At 40.1% G+C, this 21,542-nt stretch overlaps 1 protein-coding gene across 7 annotated transcripts in view; it reads left to right on the top strand.

The window, feature by feature from the left end:
* The window catches only part of dpp9 (dipeptidyl-peptidase 9), a 105,656-nt gene that overhangs the window by 67,772 nt on the left and 16,342 nt on the right, over nt 1-21,542 (top strand). For all 7 annotated transcript variants that reach the window (XM_043720896.1, XM_043720897.1, XM_043720898.1 and 4 more), the window contains 7 exons: nt 6,466-6,527; nt 9,833-9,933; nt 10,766-10,943; nt 14,181-14,340; nt 15,374-15,453; nt 17,824-17,976; nt 18,864-18,999. In XM_043720896.1, the coding sequence (XP_043576831.1) occupies nt 6,466-6,527; nt 9,833-9,933; nt 10,766-10,943; nt 14,181-14,340; nt 15,374-15,453; nt 17,824-17,976; nt 18,864-18,999 (870 nt within the window). The remainder of the gene's footprint in view (nt 1-6,465; nt 6,528-9,832; nt 9,934-10,765; nt 10,944-14,180; nt 14,341-15,373; nt 15,454-17,823; nt 17,977-18,863; nt 19,000-21,542) is intronic.

The following is a 21,542-nucleotide window of genomic DNA, read 5'->3' as shown; positions in this document are numbered from 1 at the left end:
CCCCCCACCAACCCAACCTCCACTCCCAGCACCTTCCCCTGCAACTGCAAGAAATGCAAAACGTGCGCCCACACCTCCCCCCTCACTTCCCTCCAAGACATCCTTCCATATCCGTCACAAATTCACCTGCACCTCCACACACAAGATTCACTGCATCCGCCGCACCCAATGAGGCCTCCTCTACATTGGAGAGACAGGCCGCCTACTTGCAGAACGTTTCAGAGAACACCTCGGGGACACCCGCACCAACCAACCCAACCGCCCCGTGGCTGAACACTTTAACTCCCCCTCCCACTCCGCCAAGGACATACAGGTCCTTGGTCTCCTCCATGGCAACACGACACCTGGAGGAAGAGCGCCTCATCTTCTGCCTAGGAATCCTCCAACCACAAGGGATGAATGCAGATTTCTCCAGCTTCCTAATTTCCCCTCCCCCCACTTTATCTCAGTCCCAACCCTCAGACTCATCACCGCCTTCTTGACCTGCAATCTTCTTCCCGACCTATCAGTCCCACCCCCTCTCCGGCCAATCACCCTCACCTTAACCTCCTTCCACCTATCGCATTCCCAACGCCCCTCCTCCCTACCTTTTATCTTAGCCTGCTTGGCACACCGTCCTCATTCCTGAAGAAGGGCATATGCCCGAAACGTCGATTCTCCTGCTCCTTGGATGCTGCCTGACCTGCTGCGCTTTTCCAGCAACACATTTTTCAGCTGTATACTGAATGCACTTACCAAAGCCTCATCAATCTGTCAATGCAGAAGTTTACAAAAAGATTATGATTGAAGTGTCACCTTTAATTTGAAATGGAACAAACCGTCTAAAGGATAGTGAAGTCATGATAAGCACCTCGACTTAGAGACTTGCCCATGTGACCAGTTTGTTGTGGAGAGAGAAATTCAAACAAGCCAGTTGGATAGTGTGTCAGTTTTAACATCATTTCATAGTAAAGGAAGATGCTGTTTTAGACACAGGCAACAAATCATTGCTATGTGGAAGTAGGTTGTTTTTTGGAAATGGGAAATAATTTTTGTTAACAGCAAAAGATGTCTAAGAGTTTAGCTTCTGTTTCAAAAATAATGGAGCTGAGTAGATGATTAGGGAGCAAAGAGTTGCTGTGTACTATGCTATTGATAATCAGATCCAGAAATCCTCAATGCAGAGTGGGGCAACGGTTGAACAACTATTGAAGGACAGTGGAAGTTTCAACCCATCGTGACATGGTGCAATAAACTGCTGGAAAGCTGGAAATGACAATGGGGCAACTTGTGTAATACCCACATCTGTCGAAGTGTGGCACACGTTGAAAGCAGTTCATAAGATGTGTTTTAGTTGTGTTGGTTAATGTGTACATTGTCTTGATTTTAACATATCAGTTGCCTGTTAATTAACAATAGATCTATTTGGATTTTAGTTTAATTTTTATATTAAGTGGAATATTTCATTGTTTCCATCACTTGCAGGGCCATTCATCTCTCTCTTTAAATATTAGCAGTCTTTACGGGGATCAAAACAAATGATTGTCATCCTTCTAATAGATTCTTTGAAAGCAGTATGAGTGTTTGTATGCCACAAGAGAGAAAGGTATATGTGATGATGCCAAATATCAATACACCATAATAAAATCCATGGTGTTTTCACTTCCACAAATTTATTTGTTTCCATGTGTGGTCATTCATGTTTGAGATGTAGTCGTTTACAGGAAAAGAGCCATTATGTTTAAGCAGATAACAGGAGTTATCTTTTACAACAAGGTCAGTACCTAGGAATTGGTTACAGCAAGACTTTATGCTGTTACATTCTGGAAATTAATCTTTTTAAAACCATCAGTCAAGGTGTTATTTTTTATCCCTTTTTATATTGTGTGCATCAAATTTGTACAGTTTTATTGTTTACTACTCTAGAATTCTTTTGTGGAATTTCTGACCACTCGAGACAGCGGATCTGAAAACGAGTTGTTCGTTTTGACACATTGCTTACACATTTCCTAAATATTGAAATAATTCTGAATAAAATTAAATACAGAACAGTACAGGCCCTCCGGCTCTTGATGTTGTGCCAATCTTTTATCCTACTCTAAGATCAAACTAACCTATGTATCCTTCATTTTACTATCATCCATGTGCCTTTCCAAGAGTTGCTTAAATGTCCCTAATGTATCTGAGTCCACGACTCTCTGGGCAAAGAACCGACCTCTGATATTTCCCCTGAACCTTCCTCTAGTTACCTTAAAATTATGCCCCCTAGTGATAGACATGTCTGACCCTGGGAAAAAGTATCTGGCTATCCACTTTATCTAGGCCTCTCATCATCTTGTACACATCTATCAAGTCATCTCTCACCCTTCTTCGATCCAGTGAGAAACGTCCAAGCTCCCTCAACCTTTCTTCATAAGACATGCCCTTCAGTCCAGACAGCACTCTGATAAATCTCCTTTTCACTCTCTAATGCTTCCGCATCCTTCCTATAATGGGACGACCAGAACTGAACACAAAATTCCATGCAAGGAGGCCTTTGTGTGGAGCTGCAGAAAATGGAGATATTAAATGAGTATTTTGCATCAGTATTTATTATGGAAAAGGATATGGAAGATATAGACTGTAGGGAAATAGATGGTGACATCTTGCAAAATGACCAAATTACAGAGGAGGAAGTGCTGGATGTCTTCAAACGGGTAAAGGTGTATAAATCCCCAGGACCTGATCAGGTGTACCCGAGGAAACTAAAGAACTGTTTGCTCGGCCTCTTGTTGAGATACTTGTATCATCGATAGTCAGAAGTAAGGTGAAGGAAGACTGGAGGTTGGCAAACGTGGTGCCACTGTTTAAGAAGGGTGGTAAGGACAAGCCAGGGAACTATAGACTAGTGAGCCTGACCTTGGTGGGAAAGTTGTTGGAGGGAATCCTGATGGACAGGATAGACGTGTATTTGGAAAGGCAAGGACTGATTAGGGATAGTCAACATGGCTTTGTGCGTGGAAAATCATTTCTCACAAACTTGATTGAGTTTTTTGAAGAAGTAACAAAGAGAATTGATGAGGGCAGAGCAGTAGATGTGATCTATCTGGACTTCAGTAAGGTGTTCGACAAGATTCCCCATGGGAAACTGATTAGCAAGGTTAGGTCTCATGGAATACAGGGAAAACTAGCCATTTGGGTACAGAACTGGCTCAAAGGGAGAAGATAGAGGGTGGTGGTGGAGGGTTATTTTTCAGACTGGAGGCCTGTGACCAGTGGAGTGCCACAAGGATCGGTGCTAAGCAAATCTTAGCAGGACTTATCCACTTAATGGTAAGGTCCTAGGGAGTGTTGCTGAACAAAGAGACCTTGGAGTGCAGGTTCATAGGTCCTTGAAAGTGGAGTCGCAGGTAGATAGGATAGTGAAGAAGGCGTTTGGTATGCTTTCCTTTATTGGTCAGAGTATTGAGTACAGGAGTCAGGAGGTCATGTTGCGGCTGTACAGGACATTGGTTAGGCCACTGTTGGAATATTGCGTGCAATTCTGGTCTCCTTTCTATTGGAAAGATGTTGTGAAACTTGAAAGGGTTCAGAAAAGATTTATAAAGATGTTGCCAGGGTTGGAGGATCTGAGCTATAGGGAGAGGCTGAACAGGCTGGGGCTGTGATCTAACCAGGGCTCTATAGAGCTTCAGCATAACCTCTCGACTCTTAAACTCAGTGCCCCTGCTAATGAAAGCCGACACACCACATGCTTTCTTAACAACCCTATCAACCTGCTTGGCAACTTTGAGGGATCTGTGGACATGGAACCCGGGGGATCTGTGGACATTGAACCCAGGGTCCCTCTGTTCGTCCCCACTGCCAAGAATCCTGCCTTTAACCCTATATTCTGCATTCAAGTTTGATCTTCCAAAATGAATCGCTTCACACTTTTCTAGGTTGAACTTTATTTGCCACATCTCAGCCCAGTTCTGCATCCTGTCAATGTCCCGTCGCAACTACAGCAGCCCCCACACTATCCACTGCTCCACCAACCTTCTGTCATTGGCAAACTTAGTAACCCACCCTATCACTTCCTCATCCAAGTCATTTATAAAAATCACAAAGAGCAGAGCTCCCAGAACAGATCCCTGTGGAACACCACTGGTCACCAAGCTCCAGGCTGAACACTTCAACCAACTGCCACCCTCCGTCTTCTATTGGCCAGCCAATTCTGTATCCAGACAGCCAAATTCCCCTGTATCCAATGCCCCCTTACTTTCTGAATGAGCCTACCATGGGGAACCTTATCAAACTCCTGGCTAAAACCCATGTATATCACATCCATTGCTCTACCTTCATCAATGTGGTTTGTCACATCCTCAAAGAATTCAGTCAGGCTTGTGAGGCATGATCACTATCTCTATTCAAACCATGGTTTTCTGAATAATCATATATCCTGTCTCTCCAATAATTTGCCCATCACAGGCATAAGACTGACTGGTTTGTAATTTCCAGGATTATCCCTGTGCCCTTTCTTGAACAAGGGGATGACATTTTCCACCCTCCAGTCATCTGGCACTACTCCCTGGACAGTGAGGACACAAAGATCATCGCCAAAGGCGCAATAATCTCTTCCTACCTTCCTGTAGTAAACTTGGGTGTATCCGATGTGGCCCAAGGGACTTATCTATCCTTATGTTTATCAAAATTTTCAGAACATCCTCCTTCTTAACATTAACCTGTTTGAGCATATGAGCCTGTTTCACATTGTGCTCAGAAACACCAAGGTCCCTCTCAACAGTGAATACTGAAGCAAAGTATTCATAAAGGAACTCCTCTACCACCTCTGAATCCAGGCACAAGTTCCCTCCACTATCCTTGATCAACCCTGCCCTCAGTCTGGCCATTCTCTTGTTCCCTACAAAAGTGTCGAACACCTTAGGGTTTTCCTTAATCCTACCACTAAAGCTTTTTCATGCCCCCTTCTAACTCTCCAAAGTCCATTCTTCAGTTCCTTCCTGGTTACCTTGTAACCCTCTGTAGCACTGTCTGATCCTTGCTTCCTCAACCTTAAGTAAGCTTCCTTCTTCCTTTTGACCAGATGTTCCACATCCCTTATCACCCAAGGTTCCTTCACCCTACCATCCCTTCCTTGTCTCAGTGAGACAAACCAATCCAGCACTATCAACAAATGCCCCCTAAACAATGTCCACATTTCTGTCATGCACTTTCCTGAGAACATGTTTTCCCAATTTAGGCGCCCCAGTTCCTGCCTAATAGCATTGTAATTCCTCCTCCCCTGATTAAATACTTTTCCATACCATCTACACCTATCTCCCTGAGATATATTAAAGGTCATGGAGTTGTGATCAGTTTCACCAAATCTTCTCCCACCGAGAGGCCTCATTGCCAAGTACCAAATCCAATATGGCCACCCCTCTAGTCAGCCCATCTACATATTGAGTCAGGAATCCTTCTGGGACGCACCTGACAAAAACTGCTCCATCCAGACTTTTAGAACTAAGGAGGTTGCAATCAATATTAGGGAAGTTGAAGTCACCCATGACAACAGTCCTGTTACTTCTGCATCTTTTCAAAATCTGCATCCAAATCTGCTCCTCTGTGTCTCTGTTGCTGTTGGAGCATCTGAAGAAAACTCCCAATAAAGTGACTGCTCCTTTTCTGTTTCTGACTTCCACCCATACTGTCTGTGAAGACAAACCCTCCTGGACGACTTCCTTTTCTGCAGCTATGATACGATCCCTGATTAGCATTGCCCCTCCTCCACCTCTTTTAACGACTTCCCCATTCCTTTTGCAACAGTTAAACCCTCGAACATCCAATAACCATTCTTGCCCCTATGATATCCAAGTTTCCGTAATGGCCACAACAACATAGTTGCAATTACAGATTCATACTCTAAGTTCATCAGCCTTATTCCTTAAAATAGATACACTTCAACCTATCACACTGACTGCAACTTCCCCTATGAACTGTCCGTCCCTCCTGACAGACTCTCTGGCTGTTTGCTATCTACTTCATCCTCAAATCTGTAGCTCCACTTCTCATCCCCTTGCCAAACTAGTTTAAACTTCCCGAAGAGCTCCAGCAAACCTCCCGCCCAGGATATTGGTGCCCCTCCAGTTTAGGTGCAACTCATCCTTCTTGTACAGGTCCCATTTTCTCCAGAAGGTATCCCAATGATCCACATATTTGAAGCCCTTCCTCCTACACCAGCCCTACGACCACGTGTTCATTTGCACACTCTCTCTGTTCCTAGCCTCAATAGCCCGTGGCACCAGTAACAATCCTCTGATTACTCTGTTCGTCCTGCCTTTTCGCTTCCAACCTAACTCCCTATATTCACTTTTTAGGTCCTCATCCCCTTTCCTAGCTATGTCATTGGTACCGATAATAACAAATTTAAATGTTTGTATTAGAAGATAGTAGAAGGGCTGTATGTTCCTTTATGACTTTTCTGTTGCAAGCTAACATTGAAAATTTAATATCTCATTCTTACAGGAAGTAAGAACCCCAAGATAACACTTAAATTGTCTGAGTTCAGAGCAAACAGCCATGGGACTGTAAGTATTCCTTTGAAATGTTGGATAAATAGCATGATAAAAACAATTATTTATGTTGAAAGCATCAGACTGTTAGAAATTATGAGCCTGTTTTTCTGTATTTTCACCTACAGATAATGCATTTTTCTGTTAATGCTTCTTAAAATTTGACATGTGTTTGAATATTTTTAAGGTACAGATGGATAGATGCTTGATAAGCAAGTGGTTGAAAGATTTTTGAGGTTAGTCAGGGAATGGAGTAATCAGATCAGCTACAATCTTGAATGGCAGAGTAGGCCCAAGGGACCAAGTGGCAGCCTCTTATTCTGATTTTGTATATTCATATGTTTGTTGGCTACATCAGATTCTGGATAAGATATTAGGAGAAACACACCAGATATTAACAGGTCATGCAGATCAGTTCTGGTGTAAACAGCACCCTGTGAGAGCTGACAAGCAGGATAGTATGCTTCATTAGCTGAAGTGCTGCATTAAATCGACTGTTGAGGGATTAATGGTTCGGAGAAGCTCTGGAATTATTTGTAACTTTACGCTGCTAAAAACTGAAGCTCAAGGAAGCCCAACAGTACTTATTGGCAGAAGAGTGGACGAGAAGGTAGAATTGCTGCTATGGTCAGCTCAGACCACAAAGTAGGGAGAGCCTGAGCGCAAATTAAAGAGAAATTTGGAGCAGTGTGCCTTTCAACTCAAGACTGTGCGCATATGGAACTGGGATGGAGTGATAGCTGCTGTCAACTGGGGGTCTAGTTATTTAGAGGAGCTAAAATTCAGCATGCGGAAGATGACTTTAAAGGATATTTGTATCTCTTGATGTCTAACATCCAGGTGGCTGGCTGAGAAATGAATGGGACCTTTATTGGTTGTCTCTGCCATTTTATGCTGAGTTTACTATGTCGGACTACAGTATCTGTAAATTTGGGCCTGCCTTGTGTTACTGTATATACTCATGTATAGGTTGAATTTTGAAGTCATTTTTTAAAGCTGAACTTGGGAAATTGACTTATACACGAGGTATTGTTTTCAAGGAGCTGTAATTCATGCTACAGTTCGAAATACCATTTTTTTTTAGCAGAAGTCTATTTGATTGCACAACTAATCCCAGGAAAAGAAGAATCCTAAATACTTATTGAATCCTAATCTTCTACTGTCCATCTTCCTACCATTTCTGAGTCAGGAACACAAACTTTGCTCAATTTGCTACATTCTCTGGTACAGTACATGGAAGTCCCAATCTCTTTGTGACGTTCGGGTGGTGAGTTCCTTACCCACAGGCCACAGCTCTGATTGGCTTGTGGCCTGCCCATCAAGCAGACAGACATCCTGATTGTTTGGCAGTGATGCCATTGGAGACAGGTGACCAGCACTACCTCCCCACCAAGCGTCTACACGGGGCCATGCTAATGGAAGGCGCTGGCAGTTTGTAGCCTCATGCCGAATTTGGTGGGGGTGAGGTACACCGTCTAGATTAGAGTGGGGTACTGGAAAAGCACAGAAGTTCAGGCAGCATCCGAGGAGCAGTAAAACACTTCAACCCCAGGGCATCAATGTGGACTTCAACAGTTTCCTCATTTCCCCTTCCCCAGTTCCAAACATCCAGCTCAGCACTGTCCCCATGACTTGTCCTACCTGCCTATCTTCTTTTCCACCTAACCTATCACCTTCATCCCCTCCCCCACTCACCTATTGTACTCTGTGCTACTTTCTCCCCACCCGCACCCTCCTCTCACTTATCTCTCCACCCTTCAGGCTCTCTGCCTGTATTCCTGATTAAAGGCTTTTGCCCGAAACGTCGATTTTACTGCTTGGATGCTGCCTGAACTGCTGTGCTTTTCCAGCACACTCTAGACTGTGGTTTCCAGCATCTGCAGTCATTGTTTTTACCTGTTACACAGTGGCTCACTCAACCCCTGATTAATGAGTGACGGTTGTCAATGCCTCACATCCTCCAGCAGGTAACGCTTTAACCCACAGAAAGGGAACGTGGTGTCAATCTGCCTGTCACTCATGTCCCCTCTGAGTGAGCATGGGTGGGGAGAACCGTCATTTTTCCCCCCATAATATTCCTTTCAAATGGTTTGACATGTTTTATTCCATTAAAGGTGGAATATAAAGTCAAGTCATCACAACTAGAGACGATAATGCACAGTCTTCCCCACTGTCTTCCCGGTGCTTAAACCACAGTAACTATTTCTCTCTAATTTCATGTGATAATGTTGTAACTTGCCATTTTTCAAGTTCATAAGTACTGATAAACTTGGTAGCGGGTTTGAATGAATGAATGAATGAATCAAAACCTGCTGTAGTAAACCAAATCAAATAAGTAGACTTATGAATGAATGGTGATGTGATCTAGTAAGCAACGTGCGATGAGTATAGTTACCAAAATGAATGAGTGAATGCGATTTCGTTTAAGTCGATTAATGGGAACATTGACTTATTTTCTTCATTAAGCAGATATTTTCTGAAAAATCTATGAAATTTCAGCAAAATAAGTTAACGGGAACATGCAGTTTTCGTTGTAAGAGGTTTATAATGCAATATAGTTGGGTCAACTTATACATGAGATATATGGAAAATACAAGATTTTTGGCCAAAATAAGGGGTCAACTTGTACATGAGGTTTACTTATACATGAATATATACAGTAGTTCTGAATTTTAGAACATAATATAAGGATGCTCAAAATGGAGATTTTAGTAAATTGGATGGAAGAAGAAAAATATTTTCACTGGCCAAATCAATTAGTGAAGGGATTTAACAAAATACACTGCGAATATTTGACCAGAGTAGCGATCTTTAATGTACTTTGATTTTTAAAATCATTTTGTCTTTTAAAAGCTATGGAAAAAGGCAGAAGAATGGGATTATGTGGTCTTCATCTAATCTATAAAATTTTTGTTGTCAGGGTGCCAATGTTGAACTGGGGTGGACAAGTCTGAAGTCATTCAACACCAGTTTATAGTCCATTAGGTTGATTTAAAATCACAAGCTTTCGAAGTACTGCTACTCCATCAGACTTCACCTGATGAAGGAGCAGCATTCCGAAAGCTTGTGATTTCAAATAAACTTGTTGGACTGTAACCTGGTGTCGTGTGACTATAAAACTCGTATTCTTCAAAAAATTTTAAAGCAAGAAACTGATTTCTCACCACACTTAGATTTTGTGGTATAAGAAATCCCTGGTTGATTCATTACACTGTCAATACAGCTAACTATAATGCTAATCATTACTGAATTTTCTCTCTCTCTCTCTCTCTCTCTCTCTCTCTCTCTCTCTCTCCCCCCCCCCCCCACCTTTTTGGTAGATCCTGAGTGCGCAAGACAAAGAATTAGTTCAGCCATTTGAGATTCTTTTCCCTGGCATTGAATACATCGCACGAGCTGGATGGACAAAAGATGGAAATTTGTACGTTCTTTCTTCTGGGTTACTATATTGTTGTCATCAGAATGTATTTTTCCTTTGTGGGAAAAAAAATTAAGAATTGAAATCAAATATTTGAGAAATTTATCTGAGCATTATAGAAGGGAAGAGACCATTGCACTACAGCCTGGTACTATCAACACTCAGAATTGCTGTTGCATTCTTTCATGTCTCTTATCCTTAACTGCTTCTCCCTATCCTGCCACCAATTACTACATTTGTCCTGAATTTTCAGGCACAATTTTCTATTGGTCAGTGCTGGATTATTTGAGAAGAAATCATAACATAATCTCATCAAGTATTAAATTATAAAGCGTCTTTGTTAACGCATCAGAAGGTCAGTTGAGTTAAATTTAATTCATATGAATAGGTTTTGCCATTTTAGCCCAGAACTACAGAAACACCTTTTAAAATGAGTTTGAAGATGTTCTGACTCTTGATTACAGCCAGCACAGTGAGTGCACTACAGCTATCTTCGAGTGTAAAGCATCCAACCTACAGGAACATCCAGCATTAGTAAACTGGTGTATGGCTGTGTGAATTTGCAGTCAGATTTAAGGGTGCCTAAATAAAGAAAGTGAAATGGGTACAAATCCCCCACAGTTCTTTGCTTGGATTCTTAAACAATTGGGCCTGCACTGGAATTCAAAAAACTTCTGTTCAAATAGCAGAGAATGCAAATTGCACTCTTGAATTAGTTTGTTGGACCTAAAAAGCCCATCGCCTCTAACCAAAAATACTCATTTTCCAAAAACCTTCACTGGAGAGCCCCTATTACAGCAGTGAATAAGTTTGTTTGTCTTTTTTTTTGTAATAGTGCCTGGGCAGTGTTACTCGATCGATCTCAACAGAGACTTCGTTTGGTTTTGATTCCAACATCACTATTTATTCCTGTAACTAAGGATGAAAATGAAAGACTTAAGTTTGTCGAGGCTGTGCCAGAAGCAGTTCATCCACACATTATTTATGAAGAAGTAACAGATATATGGATAAATGTAAGTGGAGAACATCAGTGAAGAGCAAAACTTTAGTCTTCAGGCAATGTTTTCCTCAATTGAAATTCATGAAAGTCTATGGAATGCTTTTTGTTACAAGTCTTCCAATTTTGGCATTGCATTAATGAGTCTCCTAACCTTTTTTCTAGTTCCTGACAGCTGGGAACTGGGTTTAGTCTAAGATTCATTTTGTGGTGTGCATTAGCTAGTAGACATTGAGGACTTGGCTTTCATTATTAACTGAAGAGAAAAATGCAGAGCTGTGAGGAAAGAGCAAGGAAGGTCTTTTTAAATTCATTCATGGGACACATTGGATTTTGACCCACTGACAGTGAAGAAGCGGCAATATTTGTGAGGGTGGTGTATGTCTAGGAATGGAAACTTGGAAGTGGCGATGCAACCATCCGTGTGTTGTTGCTCAGTAATTCCATTCTGTACTCAGTGGGAAAGCGAGATGAGTTTCTCTTGCAAAGTACTAGTATGGTCACAGGGGTTGAATGGCAATCCAGTGTATTGTAAACATTCTATAATTCTGTGACTGCATATAGATTAGTCTGTGTTAGATCTCAAATCTGGTTCTTCTGGCATAGATTGGCAGCCAGATGGTATTAGATGTCTTTTCCCAAGTTCATTCATCTTACAGTTCTGTGTTGGGCTATGGCTGAATGATAGTTTTTTTTTAAAAGACAGTCTTTATGGACATGCATGACACTCTTCCATAGCAAGTGGCGCTCAGAGATAATCCACCAATCTACCACAAGAGTCCTCTGAAAGATAAGTAAAAATGTTGAGTTGATTTAGATGCAACTTGAGTCTATTTTAGTTAGAACCCCATACTGGCTTTAAAAAGTGGCTCAGTAATATGAAGCAGAGGAGAATGATATAGGGGATGAGAAAAAAAATAAATTTTGGTCAGTGACTAGTCACCTTAAGCTGTTTAGACTAATAATTTTAAGAATTATTATTGTGATAACATTTGGTGAAGATGTGCCGGCAGGCCAATTAGAAGCATGTAGAGTGATCTGAATAAATTAAGCAAATGAACTAAGATATGTCAAATCACTTTAAGTGTTTTTGAAACTGGATAATATCCATGATGGAGGATTCTAATTAACTTTTAGAAAAGTGTTTTAGCATAATTATTGTAACTTAACAACCTAGCCTCACCACCTCTCTTTGATAGTGAATTTCCACAGGCTCAGTAATCTTGGTGGGGAAGAAACCCTCCTCATCACTACTACAAGGGGAAACAGCCTCTGTGTCTAGCTTCTAAGAATTTTTGCATGTTTTAATAAGGTCTTCTAAAATTTCAAAGTGCAAGCCCAACCTATACAACCTCTCCTCATAAGCAAATCCCTTCATTCTCAGAATCAATCTAATGTACCTTCTCTGGACTGTCTTAGTTAAGGTGACCAAAATAGTATGCCAGATTCTGACTAATTTTCCCTTGTATGGTTTTAGCAAAACCTCTCTCTGTTTTTATACTCCATTCCCTCTGAAACAAAAGCCACTAGTTCATTTGCCTGACCCGTTACCAGTTGAACTTGGTAGCTTTTCGTTATTCACAAGGAACAAGCTGTACTGCAGCTTTGTGCAATCTCTCTCCATGTAGATGATATTCAGTTCTTTTATTCTTTCTGCCAAAGTGCAAAACCTCACATTCTTCTACATTATATTTCATCTGCCAGGTTTTTGCTTGCTCATTCAATATGCCTGTATCCTTCTGTACACTCATCTTCACTACTTGTCTTCCTGTCTATTTTTGTGTCATCCAAAACTTGATAGTATATTGATTTTCTTCGGCCAATTCATCAATATTTTATAACTAATTGTAGCCTCAGCAGTGATCCCTGTGGCACTTCTGTATTTACAGGTTGTCATCTGAAAATGTGCACTTTATCTCAATTCTCTGTCTTCTATTAGTTTGTCAATCCCCTGTCCAGCCTAGCATACTACTACCAACACAATGGACTCTTGTTGGATTAGGCTTTGTTGGATTTCTTGACAGCTGTGTTGTTGTAAGGACTCTCTCTAAGTATTTGGTTCAACATTTGGAGTATTGAGCAGATTTTGGAAGATGGGTACATGAATGCTTCAAAAATTGCAATGACCAAATTAATATTTTTACAGAGTAGACTGCAGTATTAAATTGGCTCGGTGCAGATAGAGCTGACTCCATTCAAATTGGAGTATTTTCACTTTCCTTGGGTGATTATCCTGTACCTGAGAGCTAATGATTTTGGAGGGTTCAGACTTAGTTAATGAGAGACAGGAATGTTTAGAGGATTAAAAGCCTCGTTTAACTCCTGAGTAGCTGTTAAATTTAATCCTCGATTGACCATTTCCATTATTCCAGTCGACCTAACGCCTTCAGACACAAAAGCCTTCCTGACACCCCTCGACGTACCTTGACATTCATTCACTTACCTGGCATCCTAATTCCCTCACTTGTCCTACCTCCATACACCTGGTATCTGCCCCTTCTGTCTTTCTTTCACTCTACCCCTCTCTCTCTTGCACATGTGTAGTTTTATGTGTGTGTATGTTGTTCGTGCTCTCTCTCTCTCTCTCAGAATCTTACTACCACCTTACCTAGGCACTAAACCTGTTTACCCTTTCTTGGTAGCTGTCATTGTGGCTGCTGGACATTTAAAGTACTGAAAAGAATGCATTTACTTCTGAAAAAATTGTGTGGTTTCCTGATGAAGGGCTTGTGCCTGAAACGTTGATTCTCCTGCTCCTTGGAATCTGCCTGACCTGCAGTGCTTTTCTAGCACCACACTCTCAACTCTGATCTCCAGCATCTGCAGTTATCACTTTCTCCTGGTTTCCACAGCTGATTCTTTGTTACTGGCTGTGATATTTCCTGGTTTCTGTGTTTTATAACAAGGGGTACCTGTTCAGGATGTTCCAATGCAGAACTGGTCAAAAGGAATCAGTGTAATTTTTAGTACAGTTTGGCTTGAACATAGGACTTGTATATCTTAATTTCTGGACTATATTTTCGAAATTTGATTACATTTAAAGGTTAGGATGTACTAATGCAGAATTTTAAGGGCATGAAGTAAGTTACTATTTATACAAAGTCTAGTGTAAACTGGAGGTATATTAAGCAGGGAAAACGATTGTTAATTGTTTCGTATTTATTACCCAGATTATGTCGTTTCATGCTTGTTTACTCTTATGAATCGTACTGATTATATATTCACTCCTGCATTCTTTTTTCCCCTATTACAGGTTCATGACATATTTTATCCTTTTGTACAAACTAGAGATGATGAAATATCTTTTATCTGGGCTAATGAATCACAGACAGGGTTTTGCCATTTATATCAGATTACTTCAATTTTAAAGCCAGGCTGCTACCAATGGGCAAAGCAATGTAGTCCAAGCGCAGGTGAGGTTTTGGTCTTTCCTTTAAACTTCCTTGGTATCTGTATGCATTGAGAGGGGAAACACTGAGCATTCAAAGAATTGGGATAAAATAAGGGTTATTCCTTAACATATCACAGATTATTACATATGTTAATATGCCGAAAAGGATGTTGACTTAGGGAATTACATGTTTGGTGCTTTTGCAACAAATGTTTATAATTAAAATGACAAAGCCAGCTGTAAGCTCTTCAATCTAATACACAAAACTCAGAAAGTGCTCTTTATATTTCTGCTTGGCAGACAATTGCATGAGATCTCCTCCAATAGAAGTGTCAAACATCTAAAAAGTGTCTTCTAAAAAGTATGGGTGAAAATGAAAAATGCTGCCGATTACAACAGGTTATGCAGCATCCATGGAGAGAAAGCAAGCTAACGTTTCAAGTCTGTATATGTGGCCACTAGGAACAGTATTGCAAAATGGTGAAACCTGTTGCATATTAGTAGATTTTAGGCAACTGACAGTGTATGGAGTATTTAAACTGATCTAGACTTCATTCAATTCTTGTCTAACCATTACTGTTATGATCCTAAATTTGCTGCAGTTTTAATGCTAATGTTGACTTAAGGGCACAAGCCTTATTTCTTGTGCCAACCTTTGCCATTTCTGTATCCTGATCCGTGTTGCATTAAGATCGACCATTTTACTGCAGATGATTAAGGGAAAGTACTGTGAATGGAAAGATTACTGTAGTTAAATTATTCTGAGAGGCTATGATTTCTCATTTAAGTATTGTCTCTGATCATTTTATTAATTGTCTATACTTTACAGCAAATGAAGAAATCCAAGTTTATTTTTAGTTTGTGATCAAGAGATAATCTAAGGTTTATGATGATTTTGTAATTCAGTTCAGTTGAAGAGAAATAATTGCCGAATAGTGGTTGTAACTCGTAACATCTCAACTGAACTGTTCATGTTCTCTCTCTGCAGCCTGTCTTGTATATTTCACATTTATTGTAGCAGTGTGTTAGACTAATTATTGGATTTTTGTTTTCAGATGATTTTAAATGTCCAATCAAAGAGGAGATTGCACTAACTAGTGGTGAGTGGGAAGTACTGGCAAGACATGGCTCAAGGGTAAGCTTACGCTCGATGGGTTTTGAAGATTGGTGGCTTTGCTCATCAGTTAAATGGGAGTGAGTCAGGTTGTAAATTATAAGATTTATAAACTCAATGAATGGTGCTCAGGATGGGACTATAACCTGAAATATTTTGCCCCAGTCCTCAAGTTGTTTGGATGCCATTCCATGATTAAAGATTGTCCACTCGAAACTGCTTAAAGATCCCATTTTTCAATTGAGAAATTGCTTGTGAACTATTCAACTACAGGACAGACTTAGTCAATGACCATATCTCACATTTAGCACCTGTCACTTATGCAGTCTGGGTGTTTGTATGAATAATGTGAAATAATACGTTTGTAGGAAAAAACAAGGAATGCTTGTTATTATTGTTTTGAGATTTTTAGATGAGCAGAAAGCTAGAAGTTAAAATGGATAATTTGTGAAAGTGTAACTTGCAGGTACAGAACATGAATAGGAAAAATAAACATATTTGGATTTTATGCATTTAAAGAATTTGAATAAAACATTGAACTGGAATTTTGGCGAGTCATCTTAAGAATATTAGGCGCAATTTACATTCATCGCGAATTTGTTCGAAAGGAGAAATGTGATACACCCAACTTGAAATAACTGTATTACCGTCGCAAATGAGGACAGCCAATTCTGCTAATGTACAAATCGTTTTGAGTGTGATCAGGTTATCAAATTCTCCAATATCCACACTCTGAATCACCTTTAGGTTCCTTTGTTTTTAAAAGTTGCCATATTTCTGGGAACTCTGAAATACTTTTAATGCCAGATTGTCATTGTTCTTCCCTGTTGGGATTTCCCCCCCAAAAAAATCCACTTGATTGAGCAATGGTGTTGAAATAAATATGCTTGCAAAGAAAGTATCCATCATATTTTTAATCTTGTGTGGGATATGCTTGCTTTTATTGGTCGGAGTATTGAGTACAGGAGTTGGGAGATCATGTTGCGGCTGTACAGGACGTTGGTTAGGCCACTTTGGGAATATTGTGTGCAATTCTGGTCTCCTTCCTATCGGAAAGATATTGTGAAACTTGAAAGGGTTCAGAAAAGATTTACAAGGATGTTGCCAGGGTTGGAGGATCTGAGCTACAGGGAAAGGCTGAACAGGCTGGGGCTGTTTTCCCTGGAGCGTTGGAGGCTGAGGGGAGACCTTATAGAGGTTTACAAAATTATGAGGGGCATAGATAGGGTAAATAGGCAAAGTCTTTTCCTTGGGGTGGGTGAGTCCAGAACCAGAGGGCATAGGTTTAGGGTGAAAGGGAAAAGATATAAAAGGGACCTAAGGGGCAACTTTTTCACGCAGAGGGTGGTACGTGTATGGTATGCCAGAGGAAGTGGTGTAGGCTGGTACAATTGCAACATTTAAGAGGCATTTGGATGGGTATATGAATAGGAAGGGTTTGGAGGGATATGGGCCGGGTGCTGGCAGGTGGGACTAATCGGGTTGGGATATCTAGTCGGCATGGAGGGGTTGGACTGAAGGGTCTGTGTCCATGCTATATAGGAGTCACTCACAAGGTCAACATATTTTATTTATCCAATTTACCCCTCTTTAGGTCATTTCAATGGCAGTGACGAATCAATATTGCACTTGGTCTCGAGTCACATGTAGGCTAGAACAAGTGAGGACAGCATGTTCCGTGGTCGCCATTAGACCAGCTTTTAATTTCAAATCCTTTTGAATTTAAATTTCATCATCTACCATGGTGGGTCTCGAAACCATGTCCCCAGAATATCAGCCTGGTTTGCTGGGGTTACTTTTCCAGAGCCCAGTCACCCAGGCTGATGTTCTGAGGACATGGTTTCAAATCCCACCAAGGTTGATGGTGAAGTTCAACAGAATTTGGAATTAGAAGCTGGTCTAATAGTGACCATGAAACCTGCTCTGCAGCTGCCACGCGTAAATAACATTTATTCTGTTTTCTGTTGAGACCATTTCTCTTGACCTTTGAATGAGTTTCACAGATTGCTCGAACAGTTCCACAAGCATTGGTCACCCTTTCGGGCCGCGAATAATATGTATCCTGTTTATGGACTGTTCTATCACTGGAAGTTAACCCGCTACCTCCACCAAACAACTGACTGGTGATGAGTTGAAACCCCATGTCATTGCTTCTGAAAGATGTTATTGGTTGGAAACACAGAGCTGAAACCCTCTTCTACATGTTAATTTAGTTGGTGATGGAAAACAGTTGACTTGGAAGGCATTATAAGTACATTATAAACTTCATAATCAACATGTGATTTTGTTTTTGTTATTTTAACTGAAAAGAAAGATGAGCAGTTGTGATGTTGTATTCTGTTTTGGGATGATATAAGACTTGTGACCGTTTGCAATTACTGTGTTTTTCAGATTTGGGTAAACGAGGCTACAAAATTGGTCTACTTCCAAGCCACTAAGGACACTCCATTAGAACATCACCTCTATGTGGTCAATTATGAATTTCCAGCGGAGATAGTCCAACTAACAAAACCTGGCTTCTCTCACAGTTGCTCAGTTAGCCAAGTGAGTATTTAGCATTTTCCGTGCTATTAGTTTTATATTTGTACATTTCAGCAAGGAAGTTTTAAATGAGCGAGTCACAAAAGGAGGTGCCTGGTCACCAGCCATCTCAATCCAACCCTACCTTCCAATCTTTCCAAACTACCCAATCAGTTCCTGAATTACAGTATATTGTTTTCAGCTTTGATTCTGCTATGAGTTTTCATCTAGATTTCTGAATTTAAGAAAAGTAATTTGTACAGTATTCATTAATCTATTTTGTATTTAACTTTCATATATCAGTTTTGTTCATTGTGCTTCTTGATTAATGGTAGTACGCTTACTGACATGGTTTAAAATGAGAATGTGCCCCGTTTTAGCGTATTTCTGAAATTAGCTGCACAACTTCAAGGCAGCTCAGGTTGACATAGATGGAGGATCAGAGTTTACGAATGTTTCCCCATATTTAGAAAGATCAGTGACTGTTAAGCTAGCCTAAAGGTGTACTGTAGTTGTTTCCCCTTTTCCAATTCCAGTGTCTGAAATGCTAGAGTTTTCTTAGAGCAAATAGACCTTGAACTGCTTAGGACCAGGTCTGTCATTCAAACCTGTTTCATTGTTCAATTCGGTTGTGGCTAACTTATGTTTAACTCCGTCTGCTTGCCTCAGCCGTAGAATAGGGGGAAACTGGTCTGCTTGGTTGGTCACTGGGGAGAATAGTAAAGATGAATACTCAACCATAAAAGCAACTCAACTGTTTGACAGAATCAGAGCATAACTGATCCATGAGTTTGCAAAGATTTTACTTCATTGCTGATTTTAATGTTACTGTGCATGATCCTGTACCTTTCACTGTAGAAGAACTTGATCTCTTAACACACTGTCTTTAAGTTCTGTTAATGTTTCCTTAGAACTTCGACATGTTCATCAGCCATTACAGTAATGTTAGCACACCTCCCTGTGTTCACATATACAAATTGACGGGTCCTGAAGAAGATCATTTGCACAAAAAGCCAGAATTCTGTGCCAGCATGATGGAGGCTGCAGGTACGTGTCCTAATGAAATATGCTATTGTAACAAATAAATGAATTGTTCAAATATGTAGCTAGTTCTTTGGTACCTTTGTTGACAAAGGCAGAGACTAGATTGTTCCAATCTGATTGCATAGTCTGTGCGGCTGTATTCTCCTCCAGTGTGGCAGCTGGAGCACCACAATTTACTTCAGTGCCCCTAGGCAAAGTAAAATGGGATGGGTGAAGGAAAGGGATAGAAAATAATCTTACTATCCAGTGCCTTCAGTATTTTGTTCTTTATTCTTTTACGGGATGAGGATGTCATTGACAGGGATTTGTTGCCATCTTCAACTGCCCTTGAACTGAGTGACTTTCTAAGAGATTTCAGAGAACAGTTAAGAATCAACCACTTTGCTGTAAGCCTGGAGTCTCATTGTAGGCCAGGTAAGGATGGCAGATTTCCTTCACTAAAATGGGATTTTACGAAATTGATGACTGCTATCCTGGTTACCATTTCTCAGGCTAGTTTGATATTCCAGATATATTAATTTATATTCCATCAGCATGTGGGGTCTGAACCTTTATGCCCCCATAGCATTAACCTGTGTCTCTGGATTGCTAGTGTTCTGACATTGCCATTCCACCATTGTCTCGAGAGTGTGTGTGTGTGTGCGCGCACGCGGTTATATGTCAAGGATTGAGGTGGCTATGATGGCTTTAACAGTTGAGTGACCCTATATCCAAGCTTAGAAGCAGTTCCATTTCTGGTGTTGGAGATGGTCAAATTCCTGAGAAATTTCTCCACAGCAACAAATTAATGTAAGGAGAAGATTGACAAAAATAAAACTGCAGTTATGTGCTATTTTGTTTTGTAGAATCAAGTGGAATGGGCAGCATTTTGTTTTTAGTTTTTAATAATCTGTTGTTTAATAAAGTGGGCAGTTTCTACCAAAGTTCAATTCCTCTGTAATGAGGGGCAGAAAAATGGTAGAATTTCATGCAGACCCCAATCTACTGACAGCAAAATATTATTATGGTAGATTTTCTGAATTCAGTTCTTGATGTAATGAGAAGTTCAAGATACAGAGCATGTGACTATTTGAAAATCATTTGCAAGAAGCATAAAACTAGGGTGTGCACTTTGCCCTTGTGTTTTATATTAGAAACCAAAATATTCACTAATTTTGAAAATCAGGATGTCCTGCAATAAAGTATGCTATTGTATAATCTTTTCATTTTGTGCCATGAATACTCAAGTGTTTATTTATATGAGGGGTCTCTTCTTGATTGGATTTTAAACTACCAGTATTTAAGTCTTCCCAAGAAATTTATAATTGATCTATAATTGAACAGGCACGCAGAGGATGGCTTTGATCCATTGACCTCTGAGTTAAGAGCTCAGTATTCTTCCAAAGTTGACGTAGAGTTTGGGAAATTTGAGAAGGTGAGGATTAATGCAATCCCAAGTTAACGTCAAGTTACCCAAGGACTAATAAGGTCACATATTAACCTCTGCGATTCTTGTTATCCTGCTGATTATGGGTCCACCAACTCTCCTCTGAATTACAGATTTGTGTGTGTCAAATGAGAACAGAATTGATCTTGATAGTGATAGTTCTGACATTTCAGCAGCCTACTACTACAGCAAACTTTTGATTTTAAATGGTACCTTATAAACCAGCAAAAATTACCTACCACAAAGTTTAGTGTATTATTGTGATGTGTGAGTAGTCAGTTGAGGACAGAAGACTCTCTGCTGGTAAATTCTATTTAAGACAAATTTGCAGAATTATTTAAGTAATTTATGCAGTAAATAAAGTATCACAGTGATGTGTATACCCCTTGCATTATGGTTCTATTACTTAGTGTGTGTTTTTACATTTGTTGTGTTTGCCTCTTAATCAAATGGAATATTTGATTATCTAGTACATTCCTGGTCCTGTATGTGCTGGTTAATAAAACATTTACCATTGAGGCACGTGTAGAACTTAAGAATTATACTAATGTTCAAAGATATTCCTGGAATTGTATCTCAATAAGAGCCAAAACCTTTGCAAAGGATGTTGTGTTGTTTTAATAATGAGAAGAGAGTGCAGCCGTTAAGCAAAGTTAACAAGTTTTGTGTGCTGTAACTGCAATTTAAGAAATAAAGATGAAAAGCTAACGTTCATTGATGAGACACTAGGTGGAGTCCCATATAAATAAACAGTCTTGTATTGTGTTTCTCACCATAAGGTGGCTTAAATAGGGAAAGCCTAGTATCCTGCCAAGCTAAAGCCTGCTAACCACAAAATTCTGGTTTTAAAGTCCAATTGATTTATTCATATTCATTTCTTACTGCTGTATCCTATTTGAACTTTGTGATCCTGAGCTTGACTGAGGCCCCTTCTAATTATTCCTGTTTGTCAGGTCAAAAAATTAAGATAACATGAGTACTAAAACACTGTTTTGTTCTGGTGGTTAGATTCAAACAATTGAAATGGGAAGAGGGACAATATGAAAATAATTGCTCGGCTGACAGTCACTGGGTTTATCCCTCTCCAGTCTGAAGATAATGGCTGTTGCTTGGGGGTAGT

This window comes from Chiloscyllium plagiosum, chromosome 31, assembly GCF_004010195.1.
Source record: "Chiloscyllium plagiosum isolate BGI_BamShark_2017 chromosome 31, ASM401019v2, whole genome shotgun sequence".
NCBI lineage: Eukaryota > Metazoa > Chordata > Chondrichthyes > Orectolobiformes > Hemiscylliidae > Chiloscyllium > Chiloscyllium plagiosum.
The sequence above is the reverse complement of the archived record's forward strand: the minus strand, read 5'-3'. Positions and strand labels throughout refer to the sequence as shown.